This window comes from Globicephala melas, chromosome 1 (genome assembly GCF_963455315.2).
Source record: "Globicephala melas chromosome 1, mGloMel1.2, whole genome shotgun sequence".
Taxonomy (NCBI): Eukaryota; Metazoa; Chordata; class Mammalia; order Artiodactyla; family Delphinidae; genus Globicephala; species Globicephala melas.
The window spans coordinates 80,512,968-80,529,541 of NC_083314.1; the positions used below are offsets into that span (position 1 = coordinate 80,512,968).

At 37.5% G+C, this 16,574-nt stretch overlaps 1 protein-coding gene across 2 annotated transcripts in view; it reads left to right on the forward strand.

The window, feature by feature from the left end:
• LOC115846961 (myomegalin) overlaps positions 1-16,574 on the forward strand; it is a 66,539-nt gene that overhangs the window by 38,523 nt on the left and 11,442 nt on the right. Inside the window, exon 2 of one of the 2 annotated variants that reach the window (XR_009564205.1) lies at positions 7,824-7,950. Coding sequence is in view for 1 of the 2 variants with exons in the window: in XM_030846352.2 (XP_030702212.1) it covers positions 7,824-7,974 (151 nt within the window). In the remaining variant the exon portion in view is untranslated. Of the gene's footprint in view, positions 1-7,823; positions 7,975-16,574 lie in introns of those variants that run through there. The other variant, XM_030846352.2, reaches the window with a different exon arrangement.

A 16,574-nucleotide genomic window follows, 5' to 3' on the forward strand; every position in this document is an offset into this window, starting at 1 on the left:
ATCACTGCAAGATCCTAATATCAACTTTCTAGTTCCAACTTACTCTTCCCTAAGCCTTTCCTCAGCATCTCCCCATCATCTTTTCTATACAATAAAAGTAAATTCTACTTCAGCCTTTAATTTGCAACCCCACACTCAACCATCAGCCTAGTAAATTAGGGTAGGCCTTCCAGGGGACTGTCCCTACGAAGAATAGAAAATTGCAAATCAAACAATTGTATTCATGGGTGTAAGGAAAATGAAGTTTTTTTTTCAAAAAAATCTAGATTCATTGTTGAATGTTGCAGATATTTTGTCTCTCAATCAGCTCTGAAGGTAACTGGAGATTTTTCTCTGGAGGCTGCAATAGAGGATCTTTGGCTAACAGGTCAGCCATAATATGTGAAGGCACGTATCCTGCAATTAAATGAGAGGGATTAAGTGACAGCATATCTTGCTGTGCATGGTGGCTACTTTAGTATATACACATTTCAAAATTTATTGAGCTGTGTGAAAAAGTCAACCCTGGAAGACTTTAAGATTTACTATCAAGCTGTTTATTACTACAAACAAGATAGTATGGGAGTGGCAAAAGGATACATGTATAGATAAATGGAACTGAATTGAGACACCTGAAACAGACCCACCTTATATGGTCAAATTATTTTTTTAAAAAGACACTAGAGCTATTCAATGGGGAAAGGAATATCATTTCAATAAATAGTGCTGGAACAACTGGATATCTATGTAGTGAAAAAACCTACAATCCCTACCTCACAATATACACGAAAGCTAATCTGAGTTGGATCATAGATCAAACCATACAAACTAAAGCTATAGCATTTTATAAGAAAATACATGAGAATATCCTTGTGACCTGGTAGTAAGCAAAGATTTTCTAAATATGACACAAAAAGAAGTAAAAAATACAATGATACATTAGACTTTAACAACATTAAAAAGTCTTCTCATGAAAATATACCATTAGGTAAGTGAAAAGTCAAGTCACAGATTGGAAGAAAATAGTTACAAAAGATATCTGACAAAGACTATGTCTCCAGAATATATAATGAACTACTACAGTTCAGATTAAAAACGGAAACACCCATTTTTTAAAACAGGCAAAAGCTTAAACACACTTCAAAGAGGAAGATATATTAATGGCCAGTAAGCACATAAAAAGTGTTCAATATCATTAGCTGTCAGGGAAATAGATATTAAAACTACCTTGAGATACCACTCCACTCAGTAGCATGGCTAAAATTATAATGTCTGAAAACATCAAATCTTGGTGAAGATGTGGAAAAACCGGAATTCTCATACATTTTTAGTGGGACTGTAAAATGTTATAACCACTTTGGTTTGACAATTTCTTATACATTTAAACATAAATTTACATAAATATCCTTTTGTTCCCAGAAACACTTCACCTAGATATTCTTCTAAGAGAAATAAAAACACATGTCCATACAAAAAAAATTGTAGTGAGAATGTTCATAGCATTTTTATTCACAATAGCCAAAACTTGAAGCAACCCAAATGTCCATTATCAGGACACTGGTAAACAAATTGTGGTATATCCATGCAATGGAATACTACTCAGCAATAAAAAGTAATAAACTTTTGATGTACTCAACAATATGAATAAAACTCAGAGCCATTATGCAGAACACAACAGGTTCATATTCCATTATTCCATTTACAATAACTTCTTGAAGACGTAAAACTAAGGTGCAAAATATCAACATAGTGTTTTTCAAAAATAATGCAGAGAGGGCTTCCCTGGTGGCGCAGTGGTTGAGAGTCCGCCTGCCGATGCAGGGGACACGGGTTCGTGCCCCGGTCCGGGGAGATCCCACATGCCGTGGAGCGGCTGGGCCCATGAGCCATGGCCGCTGAGCCTGCGCATCCGGAACCTGTGCTCCGCAATGGGAGAGGCCACAACAGTGAGAGGCCCGCATACCGCAAAATAATAATAATAATAAATAAATAAATAAATAAAAATAATGCAGAGGATAATGACAATGAAAACGATGATTCTACTAAGTATAACATTATTGATTGAGTAGCTACTAAATTTAGGCACAGCTAACAATGGCAGAATGAAGTAGACTGCTCCTATTAGGCCCATTTTACAGAAGAAAGAATTGAAGCACATAAAGTTTAAGTTACTTGTCCAAGGCCACACAAGGGCTGAATCAGTTTTACAAACCAGAACCTGTGCTCCTGAGCACAGATTGACCAGGTCTTTCTTCTCAGTTTTAGGTTTTTCTGGTTTTCTCAGCTGTAGGGATACGAAGGGGAGAGAGAAGGAAAGAGAGGGCCAAAGAAAGAGTGAGAGGTGGAAGTACAAGGATCTGTAGTTATCAAAGAGCAGAGCAGGAAACTATTGTGAATGTGTTTACATCAAAGGTTGTAAAAATTTGGGGGAGTCTGGGTTGGTGGTCTGCAAGCAAGCTATGGATTCTATAGTGATTAAGTATTGTGCTGAGGTCAGGCGATGAATCATATATGTAAAAGCTGAAAGTTAAAACATTAAAGCTTCTAGAAGAAAATGTAGGAAAATATATTCACAATCTGGGGATAGGAGAGATGTCTTAGAGTAAGGTGCCTTAGCAATAAAAGAAAAAATAAAGAAACTAGATTTCATCAAAATTAAAAACTTTTGCTCATCCAAAATCACCATAAAGTAAAAAGGCAAGCCACAGACTAGGAGAAGATATTTGCAATATTCTTAACTGAAAATGACTCTAGTATTGAATGTATAGAGAACTCATAGAAATAATAACAAAAGCTAAGCCATATAAAAATGAGCAAAATACTGGAATAGACTTTCTTCACAAAAGAGAATTTCTAAATGGGCAAGAGACCTAAGAGATGTGCAGTATCATTACTTATTAGGGAAACACAAATTAAAACTACCATGAGATACCTTTATGCACCCATAAGAATAAGTAAAACTTCAAAGACAGAGAATGGCAAATGCTGACAAGAATGTGGAATAACTTATATCTTGCTGCTGTTGAGAAGGTAAAATCGCACAGTCATTCTGGAAAACTGTTCTGGCAGTTTCTAATAACGTACACCTACCCTGTGACTGAGCAATTCTACTACAAAGTATGTATTGAAGAAAAATGAATGCACATGTCTACAGAAAGGAATTATACAAGCATGTTCATAGCAGCTTTGTTCACAATAGCCAAAACTAGAAATAGCTCTATTATCCATCAACAGTGATATGGACACACACAGGAATAACCTTCATGAATAACACCAAAATAATACACTCAAAAACACAGATGCATCAAAAACATTATGTTGCATGAAAAAAAAAAAGCCAGACACACACAAAAAGTATATTTATTTATGTGAATTTCAAAACAGTCAACACTAATCTATGAAGATAGAAATCAGATAGTTTACATCTACTTAATTATATGTTCTTGTTGAAACATTTTGAGGAATTTACAGACATCATGATCATTGAACCTAAGTACTTCAACATGCAAATGACTTCATCTCTTTGATTATCATTTATGGACTCCAATATTCTGTTTTTTAATCCACTAGACTGCGGTCAGCAAACTCTTTTCTGAAAAGTACCAGATAGTAAATATTTTAGGCTTTGCAGGCCATATGGTCTCTGTTACAACTGCTCAACTCTGCCATTGTAACACAAAAGCAGCCATACATAATACATATGTGAATAGGCCTGGCTCTGTTCCAAAAAAAAATTTACAAAAACAGGGTGTGAGCCAGATTTGGCCAGTAGGCCATAGTTTACTGACCCCTGCACAAAAATCACAATTCCTTTTCATGCTCAAATTATCACAACTTATGCCACTGGGAATTCCTTAAAGCTGGCTATGTGTTTTTGAAAAGATCCTAATAGTTTGTTAATGAACATTGCTTTCTGGTCCAAGCTTTCCCATGCTCACCTTGTAATTCCCCTGCACCATTCCTGGAAGTAGTCATTTCTTTAAGAAGTCTGCTTCATTTTGTGGGTAATGGTATTAAAGACCAAAACCTGGACACTGTGGATACTCATTGAGCTTTCGGTGATGTTGCTTTTAAACCAATTCAGTTTACAGTGCTAAAATAGATTCTAACTGAATTTATTTCTTTTACATGTATCAAATACCCATTTAAAAATAACAGTGTGGGGCTTCCCTGGTGGTGCAGTGGTCGAGGCAGGGGACGCGGGTTCGTACTCTGATCCAGGAAGATCCCACGTGCCACGGCGCGGCTGGGCCCGTGAGCCATGGCCGCTGAGCCTGCGCGTCCGGAGCCTGTGCTCCGCAACGGGAGAGGCCACAACAGTGAGAGGCCCGTGTACCGCAAAAAATAATAATAATAATAATAACTGTGTGTGTGTATCTATTATAGATTTTTGGTTTGTGATTACCAGAGGTTTATATATAGTAATCTTTATATCTGTATCTATGTATGATTATTTTAAGTTGCTGATCTCTTAAGTTCAGACGCATTTTAACAACCCTGCATTTTTACTCCCCTCCTCCTATGATTACTGTTTTTGACATCATATTTTACATCTTTCTGTGTTTCCATTAACTACTTATTGTGGCTATAGATGATTTTACTACATTTGTCTTTTAACCTTCCTACTAGGCTTTATAAGTAGTTGATCTACTACCTTTATTGTATATTTGCCTTTACCAATGAGATTTTTCCTTTCATAATTTTTATATTTCTAGTTGTGGCCTTTTCTTTTCTGCTTAAAGAAGTTCCGTTAACATTTCTGGTAAAACTGGTTTCATAGTGCTGAACTCTTTTAACTTTTGCTTGTCTGTAAAACTTTTGCTCTCTCCTTCAAATCTGAATGAGAGCCTCGTGGGGTAGGGTATTTACGTTTTTCCCATTCATCACTTTAAATATATCATGCCACTCCCTTCTGGCATGCAGAGTTTCTGCTGAAAAGTCAGCCGATAGCCTTATGGGAGTTCCCTTATATGTAACTTGTTTTTCCCTTGCTGTTTTTAATATTCTCTCTTTATCTTTAATTTTTGCCATTTTAATAACGTGTTTTAGTGTGATCCTCTTTGGGTTGATCCTGTTTGGGACTCTGTTCTTCCTGGACCTGAATGTCTGTTTCCTCTCCCAGGTTAGGGAAGTCTTCAGCTATTATGTCTTCAAGTATGTTCTCTGTCCCTTTCTCTCTGTCTTCTCCTTCTGGGACCCGTATAATGCGAATGTTAGTATGCTTGATATTGTCTCAGAAGTCTCTTAAACTGTCCTCATTTTTTTAAATTTGTTTTTCCTTTTTCTCTTCAGCTTGAGTGTTTTCCACTGCTCTGTCTTTCAGTTTGCTATTCTATTCCCCTGTATCATCTAATCTGCTGTTGATTCCTTCTAGTGTATTTTTATTTCAGTTATCCTTCAGCTCTATTTGGTTCTTCTTTATATTTTCTAACTCTTTGTTAAACTTCTCACTGTGTTCATCAGTTCTTCTCCCGAGTTCCTTGAGCATCTTGACCACTCCCTGTCCTTTAATATTTTTGTTGTGAAAACATCCACAATGTTTTCCAACTTTGTTCTTAAACAACTACAGGTTCTCGCACATTTCTCTCTTTCAGGTCCTCTCTCTCCATTTCTCCCTCCCCATTCTTATACAGAATAAAAACAGTTCTCTTCTCTCAGGATCTGGCCTGGGTCTCTGCACAAGCCTCCTGGGAGGTCTTCTTGTCCTTGACCATGCCTCCCCTTCTTCTTTTCCTCCTCCTGAAGTTTCCCTTTTGGCCCTGACCCTTTCCCCATGCCCACTCACTGACCCACCACCCACTGAGACTGAATGCAATTGAGTTGAGTGCGTGGAGCACTCAAACTCAATTGCATTAAGAAACAAGGTAATCCCTCTCACTCCTGTTGTGCCTGTGACTCTCTTTATAGTCTCAGCTGCTGTCACTAAAAACTATTGCTTGCATTTGCCATCCATTCCCTCCATTCCATGGCCTAGGTCTTACTGGGCTCCGTCAAGGGCCATTTCCAATGGCTTTTTGGCAGCCCAGGCAACTCTATCAAGACCCAAGTGAAAGAATAAATAAATCTGTTAGATTTTTTAAATCGGCACCAACATTAAGTATCCATTAATCATATTAAAGGAGATAAAATATTTTAAGGGCTTTGACAAAGTGGAAAGTAAATTGTAGATGCAAAAACAATCATCTGTTAAGTAGCAAAGTTGGGTGAGGGTGGGAGTTCAGAAAGTTAAAATTGACTTCTTGTTAAATGAAACCCCTACATGTTTCCCTACTTCAAGGGAAAGAAATCCAACATTGCATTGGGATATATTAATTATTATGGAATGAAAAGATTATGATTAATGAAAAATCATTATGCTAAATTTATTAGTCATACTTCGAACATATACTCCAGTTTTTGATCACTCTGCTCTTAAAAGAATATAAGGGGCTTCCCTGGTGGAGCAGTGGTTGGGAGTCCACCTGCCAATGCAGGGGACACGGGTTCGTGCCCCGGTCCGGGAAGATCCCACATGCCGCGGAGCGGCTGGGCCAGTGGGCAATGGTCGCTGAGCCTGTGCGTCTGGAGCCTGTGCTCCGCAACGGGGGAGGCCACAACAGTGAGAGGCCCGCGTACCGCAAAAAAAAAAAAAAGAATATAAGGATATAAGGAGCAAAATCTGGAGAGTTCCCAAAGAGAAATGGTGAGAATCACTAGAAGCCTTAAAAAATTCATTTAGGGGGCTTCCCTGGTGGCGCAGTGGTTGAGAGTCTCCCTGCCGATGCAGGGGTCACGGGTTCGTGCCGCCGTCTGGGACGATGCCACATTCCGCGGAGCGCCTGGGCCCGTGAGCCATGGCCGCTGAGCCTGCGCGTCTGGAGCCTGTGCTCCGCAATGGGAGAAGCCACGATAGTGAGAGGCCCGCATACCAAAAAAAAAAAAAAAAAAAAAAAATTCATTTAGGAAAAGCCACAACTGTTTTTATTGAAACTATCTTCAAGAAAATAAAAGGTGTTGAGAAAATATTATTTGTTTGATGTTTTCTATGCAACAGCAAGATTGAACAAGGAAAATATGCTTAGATTTTTCTTTAGAATTGATTGGTTGGTAGTATGAGCAAAAGAATACACAGATACTAAAACTGGCTGGTAAGAGAGGTGGTCTTTATTGATAGGGACATCCAGGGAGAAACAGGTAGCCTTGTGTTGAGTATGGCGGGCCATCAGAAAGCAGGGCTTCCTCAGGTTCTGTAGCTACCTCCACATTCCAATTCTAGGATTACAACTTGAGACCAGACACTCTGAGTCCTTCCATGGTGCTATTGTTGAGTCCCAGTTACTGAGATTTGAATTCTGACATCTCAAATTTTGTTTCTGCCTACATGACTGTCAAAACTTAGGGATGATAAAAAGGCTTTCTGATTTCTGAAGGGACACTCCCAGGGAACTTTATCTCAACTGTAAGAATCAAAAATACTATCCTTTAGCCCAGTTTAAAGCCCATTTATTTTCATTTGTTTACTTCATTGTTTGCTTGTTTTTAGTTCTAAAACTTCTCTGGACCGTCCTCTTCCTCTTCATAGCAAGCAGCGTCTCCCCCTACTTGCTGCATCTTTCCTTCAACCCAGTGGATCACCAGGGTCTTCATGGCTGATAAAGAACTGTTCAAGGGGGCACATTGTAGGCTTCATTGTTTACTTTCTTGTAGGTTCTGCTCTTGTGATTTTTATGCTCCTAGGGGACCCTTCATAGTAATCCAGCCTCTTTAAACCATTATTTTGTTTTGATTCCTCTAGGTAGCTTTGGAGGAATGTCTAGCCATTGTGGAGACCCAGATACATTTCTTTTCTATCTTTCCTTTTAAAGGAGGCAGTAAGAGTGTTCTTTGTGAGAAAATGCTCCAACTGAAGACTGTGATGCATCAACCCTTAGAGAAGAAGGGACCTGCTGAGAGGGGAGTGAATGAGCAGAAGACTCAGCCTGAGAAAGCAGGATTCTCCTCTGTGTCCCACAGTGGGTAAGAGACTCTTTGTTCAGAGACTTCTTCTGTCAGAATTAAGTCATTGCTATCGTAGCACCTTTCAGGGTCTGTATTCAGGCTTTGTACCTTAACTGTAGTGCTTTCTCTTAAGACCTTCCTGGAAATTCTTTAAAGAAAAGTCTATAGTATTTTTATTTTATTTTATTTTTTAAAAAAGGTCCACAACGTGGAACCAAGTTGTGTTTGATTTTTTTAAAGATTTTTTGATGTGGACCATCTTTTTAAAAAGTCTTTATTGAATTTGTTACAATATTGCTTCTGTTTTTTGTTTTGATTTTTTGGCCATGAGGCATGTGGGATCTTAGCTCCCTGACCAAGGATCAGACCTGTACCCCCTGCATTAGAAAGCAAAGTCTTAACCACTGGACCGCCAGGGAAGTCCCTGTGTTCTTATTATTAATTATTTTATATTATTCAGAGTAATTAGGTTTTATTCTAGCTAACAATGCATGTATTCACCAAATATATGATATCACGGGTACTTGAGATTTCATGGAACTCTTCCAGTCACTTGAGTAGTGTCTCTTTTCTTCATTGATGGGAGCACATACGAATCTCCTGTTACCTGAGATGTTTTGATGGTGAAAGCTGACCCACATCAGTGCCTGAGGAGGTAGACTTATACAGAGGCTCCTCCATCTCCACCCCGTTCTCTTGGAGGCTCATGACCCTGGTTTCTAGAATGGCAATTTGGATAAACTCAACATTTTAAATTTATTTTTTATTGAGGTAACATCGGTTTATAACATTATATAAATTTCATGTGTACAATCTTATATTTCTACTTCTGTATACACTACAGTGTGATCAGCTCAATTTTACAAATAAGCCTACAAAATTGCCAAATAATGGCCTGTTGGCTAGATTTGTCAGTCTGTCTTTAATGGCTGTTTGCCTATAACTTTTGGAAAGCATTCAATTAATATGGGGATAATCTATTATACAGTTACCTGTGAGCACCAGTTACTGAAATACTAAATCATCACTAACTTGCTTAGTGGTTGAAGTGCAGCTTTGGAGGTGGTTAGATTTTGCTTCATACTCCATTGGGTCACTGTCAATATGTACCACTTAAATTTCACTGACCCAGAGAATAATGTTAGAGCTAAAATAACCTGAGAGTTATTTTAGAACTGAGAACACTCAGGCCCAAAGATATGGTTGCTTGATCACGGTTGCACAGTAGCCTTCAGCAGAAATAATATCAGAATCCTGGGCCCTCAATTCACAAAGCCTACACTCACTTTGTCAAACGCATTGAAAAAATTTATATTCTTGTGATCATTCTTTTTAAAAAATAGACTTTATTTTTAGAGCAGTTTTAAGTTCAGAGCAAAATTCATGGAAAGTACAAAGAGTTCCCATATACCTATCCCTTGCCCCGCACGTGCATAGCCTCTTCCCCCAATGTCAACATCCTGCACCAGTGTCGTATATTTGTTGATATTTGTTGCAATTGATGAACATCATTATCACCCAAAGTCAGTAGTTTACATTAGGGTTCATTCTTGGTATTGTACATTCTATAGGTTTTGACAAAAGTATGATGACATGCATCTACCATTACAGTATCATATAGAATGACTATTCACTGCCCTAAAAATACTCTGCTCCACCTATTCATCCTTCCCTCCCTTTTAATCCCTGGCAACCACTGACCTTTTTACTGTCACCATAGTTTTGCCTTTTCTAGAATGTCATATAGTTTCAGTCATACACTATCTAGCTTTCTCAAACTGTCTTCTTTTACTTAGTAATATGCATTTAAGGTTCCTCCATATCTTTTAATAGCTTGATTGTTCATTTCTTTTAAGAACTGAAAAATATTTCATTTTCTGGATGTACCACAGTTTATCTGTTTGTCTACTGAAGAACATCTTGGTTGCTTCCAAGTTTTGGCAATTATGAATAAAGCTGCTATAAACATTGTGTGCAGATTTTTATGTGGACATAAGTTTTCAACTCATTTGGGTAAATAGTAAGGAGTGTGGTTGCTGGATCATATGGTAGGAATATGTTTAATTTTGTAAGAAACTGTCTTCAAAAGTAGCTATAGCATTTTGCATTCCCACCAGCAATGAGTGAGAGTATCTATTGCTCCACATCCTCACCAGCATTTAGTGTTGTGAGTGTTCTAGATGGCCGCCATTCTAACGATGTATAGTAGTATCTTATTGTTGTTTTAATTGGCAGTTCCATGGTGACATTGATATTGAGCATTTTTATATGCTTATGTGACCTCTGTATATCTTCTTTGGTGTCTGTTCAGGTCTTTTGCCCATTATTTAATTGAATTGTATGTTTTCTTATTGTTGAGTTTTGAGAGTTCTTTGTGTATTTTGGGTAACAGTCCTTTATCATATATGTCTTTTTCAAATATTTTCTCCATGTCTGTGATTTGTCTTCTTACTCTCTTGACCATGTCTTTTGCAAAGCAGAAATTTTAAATGTTAAAACTTGGTATTATATCTAAAGAGTCAATACCAGCAACAGAAACCAACACACCATTGTAAAGCCATTATACCCCAATAAAGATGTTAAAATAAATAAATAAAAAGTAAAAAAAAAAAAAAAAGCAGTCATTACCAAACTCAAGATCATCTAGATTTTCTGTTGCATTATCTTCTAGGAGTTTCATAGTTTTGTGTTTTACATTTAGGTCTATGATCTATTTTGAGTTAATTTTTGTGAAGGGTATAAGGTCTGTATCTAGGTTCATTTTCTTTCCATGTGGATGTCCGATTGTTCGGCACCATTTGTTGAAAAGACTGTCTTTTCTCAATTATATTGCCTTTACTCCTTTGTCATAGATCAGTCAACTATATTTTTGTGGGTCTGTTTCTGGGCTCTCCATTTTGTTCTGTTGATTTGTCTATTCTTTCACCACTACCACACTTTCTTGATTACTATAGGTATATAGTAAGTCTTAACATTGGTAGTGTCTGTCCTCTGACTTTGTTCTTCTCCTTCAATATTATGTTGACTCTTCTGGTTCTTTCGCCTCTCCATGTAAACCTTAGAATCAGTTTGCCAATATCTACAAAATAACTTGCTTGAGATTTTGACTGTGATTGCCTTGGGTCTTTAAATGAAGTTGGGAAGAACTGACATCTTGACAATATTGCATTTTCCTATCCATGAATATGAAATATCTCTTCAGTTATTTAGTTCTTCTTTGATTTCCTTCCTCAGAGTTTTGTAGTTTTCCTCACATGGGTCTTGTACACATTTTGTTAGACTTATACCTAAATATGTCATTTTGGGGGGTGCTAATGCAAATGGTATTGTTTCAATTTCAAATTCCACTTGTACGTTGCTGGTATATAGGAAAGAAGCTGACTTTTGTATATTAACCTTGTATTCTGCAACCTTACTGTAATCACTTATTAGTTCCAAGAGTTTTTTGGTTGATCCTTTCAGATTTTCTACATAGACAATAATGTCATTGCAAACAAAGACAGTTGTATTTCTTCATTTCCATTCTGTAAACCTTTTATTTCTTTTCCCTATCTTATTGCATTAGCTAGGAATTCCAATATGATGTTGCAAAGGAGTGGTGAGAGGGGATAACCTTACCTTGTTTCTGATCTGAGTGGAAAAGCTTCTGGTTTCTTACTACTAAGTGTAATGTTAGTTATATGTTTTTTGTAGATATTCTTTATCAAGTTGAGAAAGTTTCTTTTTATTCCTATTTTGCTGGGAGTTTTTTTTTTTTTAATGATGAATAGGTGTTGGATTTTGTCAGATGCTTTTTTTTTGCATCTATTGATAAGATCATGTGATTTTTCTTCATTAACCTATTGATGTGATGAATTACATCAGGTGATTTTCAAATGTTGGAGCCAGCTTTGCATGCCTGGAATAAATCTCACTTGGTGTGTTGTATAATTCTTTTCATACATTGTTGACTTCAATTTGCTAATATTTTGCTGAGAATTTTTGCACCTATGTTCATGAAAGATATTGGTTTGTAGTTTTTTTCTTATAATGCCTTTGTCTGGTTTTGATATTAGGGTAATGTTAGCTTCATAGAATGAGTTAGAAAGTAGCTCCTCTGCTTCTATCTTCTGGAAGAGACTATGGAGAATTGGTATAATTTTTTCCCTAAATATTTGGTAGAATTCACTAGTGAACCCATCTGGGCCTGGTGCTTTCTGTTTTAGAAGGTTATTAATTATTGAATCAATGTCTTCAATAGATATAGTTCTATTCAGATTGTCTATTTCTTCTCGTATGAGTTTTGGCAGATTGTGTTTTTCAAGAAATTGGCCCATTTCATCTAGGTTATCAAATTTGTGGGATTAGAGTTATTCATAGTATTCCTTTATTATCCTTTTAATGTTCATGGGATCTATAATGATGTCCTCTCTTTCATTTCTGTTACTAGTAATTTGTGTCTTCTCTCTTAGTTAGCCTGGCCAGACGCTTATTGATTTTATTGATGTTTTCAAAAAAACAGCTTTTATGCAAAAAAATTACCTAGATACATTTTAATTGTTATTGTGATAAGTGCTGTTTATTATTTGGAAACTGGCTGAGAGTAGATAATAGACCTATAGAATCCAGCATAATAAATGTGTTTCAGAAAAGAGCCTTGTTTTAAAAGTAGAATTAGCTTTATTTATATCTCAGTGACCCCTGAAAGTCAGAATAGGATGCATGGTACTGATAAAGATACTAGGTTGGGAGTTTGAAGCCAAAATTTTTAATGATGGCTCTTCCACCAACCAATTATGGGGGTTCAGATATATCCCCCCTCAGCTTTATTGAGATATTTTTGACATATGTCAAATATCTCTCTTATTCTTTGTGAATGTCTTCATCTGTAAAATAAGATGAAGTCCCTTCCTGAACTAGTATTTTATACCTCTTGATGTTAAAGTGTCTGTTATCTTAGTAAATGCAGCCAAGACTGGGCCTTGGCCCCTGATGTATATCTGTGTGTTGTGTGTGTGTTTCTTACAAGGAACACTACGCTAATATTATATCCTGAGATAGAGCTGAAAGAGCAGATAGGAGAAGAAGCATCTTCTTAGTTGGAAAAAGAGAATAACAAGAAGAAGGATGGAGATGATGGCGCTGGGATGGGAACGGGTAGCCAAAGTTGGTGTGAATGAGAAAGTTAGAGGAAACTGAGTGTAAAAAATCCAGAAATGACAACATTGAAACTATTGGATCACTAAAAATAGTAATTAGTAAGAGTTTATTGTGCACATAAAAACAGTTCATGAACTGGGAACTCTTAAACGGACAGTTAGAATGAGGCTCAGAAGTATATTGTTATAAGATAGCTTATATAGTAAGAATGCAGAGGCTGTTTATTATTTACAATGATTTGTTATAACATTAGCGTTTTCCTAATGATAGAGGTTTGGTTAAAACTGGCCACCTCATGCCAGTTTGGGGGAACAACTTAAGTTTTGTTTATGATTTTCAAAGGCACTTACGAGATGCAGCCCAATGTAATTTTTTCTTGTTTTGCAGATTAGGTTGAGTTTAGCTTCAGTAATTTTCTTAATACTATAATCAAAGATTTCATTGTCATTATCTATTTTAAAATCTGTGTCATTATATATAGGAGTTCAGTCTCCATCATCTGAGTCAAACCAAAGGGTGTGAATAAAGAGTGAGTCCAGAACATGTCCTAAATCAAGTCCAGTACCATTAAGGTTTTCTATGCATAGGGACAGATTGCCAGCAATGAAGTTTACAGTGATTACAGGCCATCCTTTGGCTTCTGAAGCTTCCTCTCAATGGCAGATTAATTGGCCATCAGTATTAGCTGAATGGCCAAAGGATGGATACTAAATCTTTCTGTAAGGCCATTTTTCCTGTCATCCAAGTATGTGTAAAACCTGGTTCTAATATTAATTGAGAGTCTCCCTGAGCATTTTAGTGGCTACACTTAAATAATAATAACATAACAATCATTCTGATTAGTAAAGGAGGGTATGCATTGAATGGCGGACCTCAGTGGGTAGAGAAAATCCCTAACAGAAAAAGGAAAATGAGTTTGAATGTTTTGTGTTTGTAAAATTGCAATATCACAATAATTGTTATAAAAATAAGTCCTGGAAGAGAATGGGGAATCCAGCAGAATCATGTTCTGTGATCTTGGGTGTAAGCTGTCTACCTGATGTTGTCATCTGCTTTGAGGGAAGATTTTTTTTTTCCTGGAAATCTTTCATTTTAAGTCAGCTGAAGGTTGACAAGTTCAAGAGTCTGGTGGTGGTGCGGGGAGGCGTCTCCTCAGTTGAGAGACATGGATCCAAGTTTCAATATCCTGTAATTTAACTGCTGTGTGGGAAATTTAAAAAAACCTGGTAGGCCCCTTTCCATCAAGGTTCAAGTGGAGTTTTTCATTGATATCTCTTCCGGAATACCTAGTCTCCAGGTTCCAGTGTAAGGGATACAAAGTCCTCATGAGACCAAGGATCTCTGAAAGTCTCCTTGACCTGTTGACTGTAAGCTTTTGAATATTGTATTAGTGCCCTACAGTATTGGGTCGTATTAGAATTTACAAGGGTAGGATGTGCATGGGGTTCTCTTATCAAAGGCATGGGTTGTCCAGTGGTGATTTCACAAGGGTGTTAATTTATGTTTCCCAAAAGGTGTTGACCTCATTGTCATGAGGGCTGAGGGTAGCACTTTAGGCCAAGTATTCCTGTGTTTTCAGTCAGTGTTGCCAATTTAAATTTTAGAATGCCATTGGTACATTCAACTTCCATAAAGACTGAGGCTGATAAGGACAATGATAATGCCATAATGTTTGAATAACCTTGGTTAGTTGTTTTAAAACCTGTCTAGTGAAGTGAGTCCCTCTAATATTTGAAATTTCATTTGGGATTCCCCACAATGGAAAATCATTTTCTAATAATTTCTTGACTACAATGTTGGCATCAGCTTTCCAACATGGGAAAGCTTCTATTCCTCTAGACACACCATTACAAGTACATATTGATAGCCCCTAAAGGAGACAATTGAAAAAGTTTAATTGTAAATATTCAAATAGTCCAGACAGTGGGGGAGCAGCCCTTGGAGTTACATTAATGGTTTTACCCATGTTATATGATTGACAGTTTAAACATTGATTATAAACGTGTCTTGCTGATTTAGAACAACCATATCACTAATATTTTTTCATAATTTGAGTCATTTTGTCAATTCCATTGTGGGTAGTCTCGTAAAGTGCTTGCAAGAGTGGTAGTTTGAGAGATTCAGGAAGCACCAGACAGCCATTTGGGCCCTCTGCAAATCCTCTCTTTTATGTTAAATATTCGTCCTTCTTCATGACACTTTTGTATCTTTCAGCATCAGATACAATTTTTTGCCTATTACCCAAATTGTCTTAAGTAATCTGATTTGGCTCTACCGTGGACGGTAGGTTGTGGAAATTCAGGAAAAATGGCTATGTGCCATTTTATGGAGTTCATTTAAATTACAACGTTTTGGTAGCTTAGTAATTTCTTGAGCAGTAGCCTTAGCATGAAAGTCAGCCATCACATTTCCCTGGCATTCAGGGTCTGATCAGTGGGTATGAGCCTCAGTTTTTATGACAGCAACTTGTGAGGGCAATAACAGTGCAGAGAGGAGGTCAGCAACCTGAGGTCCATTTTTATAGGTGTATCACTGGACTTAAAAATCTTCTCTGTTCCCAGAGCATACCAAAGCCATGGACCACTCTGAAGACATACCTGCTATCAGTGTAGATATTTGCAGTTTTTTCTTTTGCCAATTCACAGGCTCAAGTGAGGGTAGACAGTTCTGTAAGTTGAGCTGAATTAAACTGAGGAAGGGACTCCTCTTTCTAACAGCTCGTGTTGAGTAGTTACAGTATATGCAGCTTGACGTTCCCCTTCAGAATTTGTGGCATAGGAGCCACCAACACAGAGTACTAAATCTGGGTTGGCTAATAGGGTTTTCTGTAAAACTCATCTAGGAGTTAGATTTGGGGAGCCAAATTCAGCACCGTTGAGTCTCTCTCTGTCAGGTAAGCGTAGGAAGGTAACAGGGTTTAAAGAGCGGCAGCAAAGAATGCTCAGATTAGGAGGCAGAAGTAGAGTCTCATGTTAATCTACTAGCTAAGAAATGGTGTGCACGCTCAATGTTTAGCAAACTGCCTACAACATGAGGAACCTGTAAATTTAATTCACTTCCCTGAACAAGTTTCCAGGAGGATCCCACAAAGGAATTTAAAGGCTGCAGCTACTTCCTTTAAACAATTTGGGTATGCCCGGGCCACTGGACCTAATTGTAGGCGATGGGTCTATTTTTTTCCTCCAGATTTTTGCATAAGAACTTCCAAAGCCTGATTATGACATTCCTAAACAAATAGCATGAAAGGTTTAGGGTAGTTGGCAGTTTGGGGGCCGGGGGGCGGGTCCCAATGCAGGAGGATTTTGTAAAGCCCGTTAGTTTCAGTAAAGCCTTTCTCATATTTTGTTTCCCAAGGAAGAGGTTCTTGAGTGTTATTTGTAGTCAATTCCTACATAGAGTGGAGTAGCTAACAAGGAAAAGTTAGGGACCCTGGCTTGTCAGTATCCTGCAGGTATGAGGAAACCTCTAAGTTCTTAGTC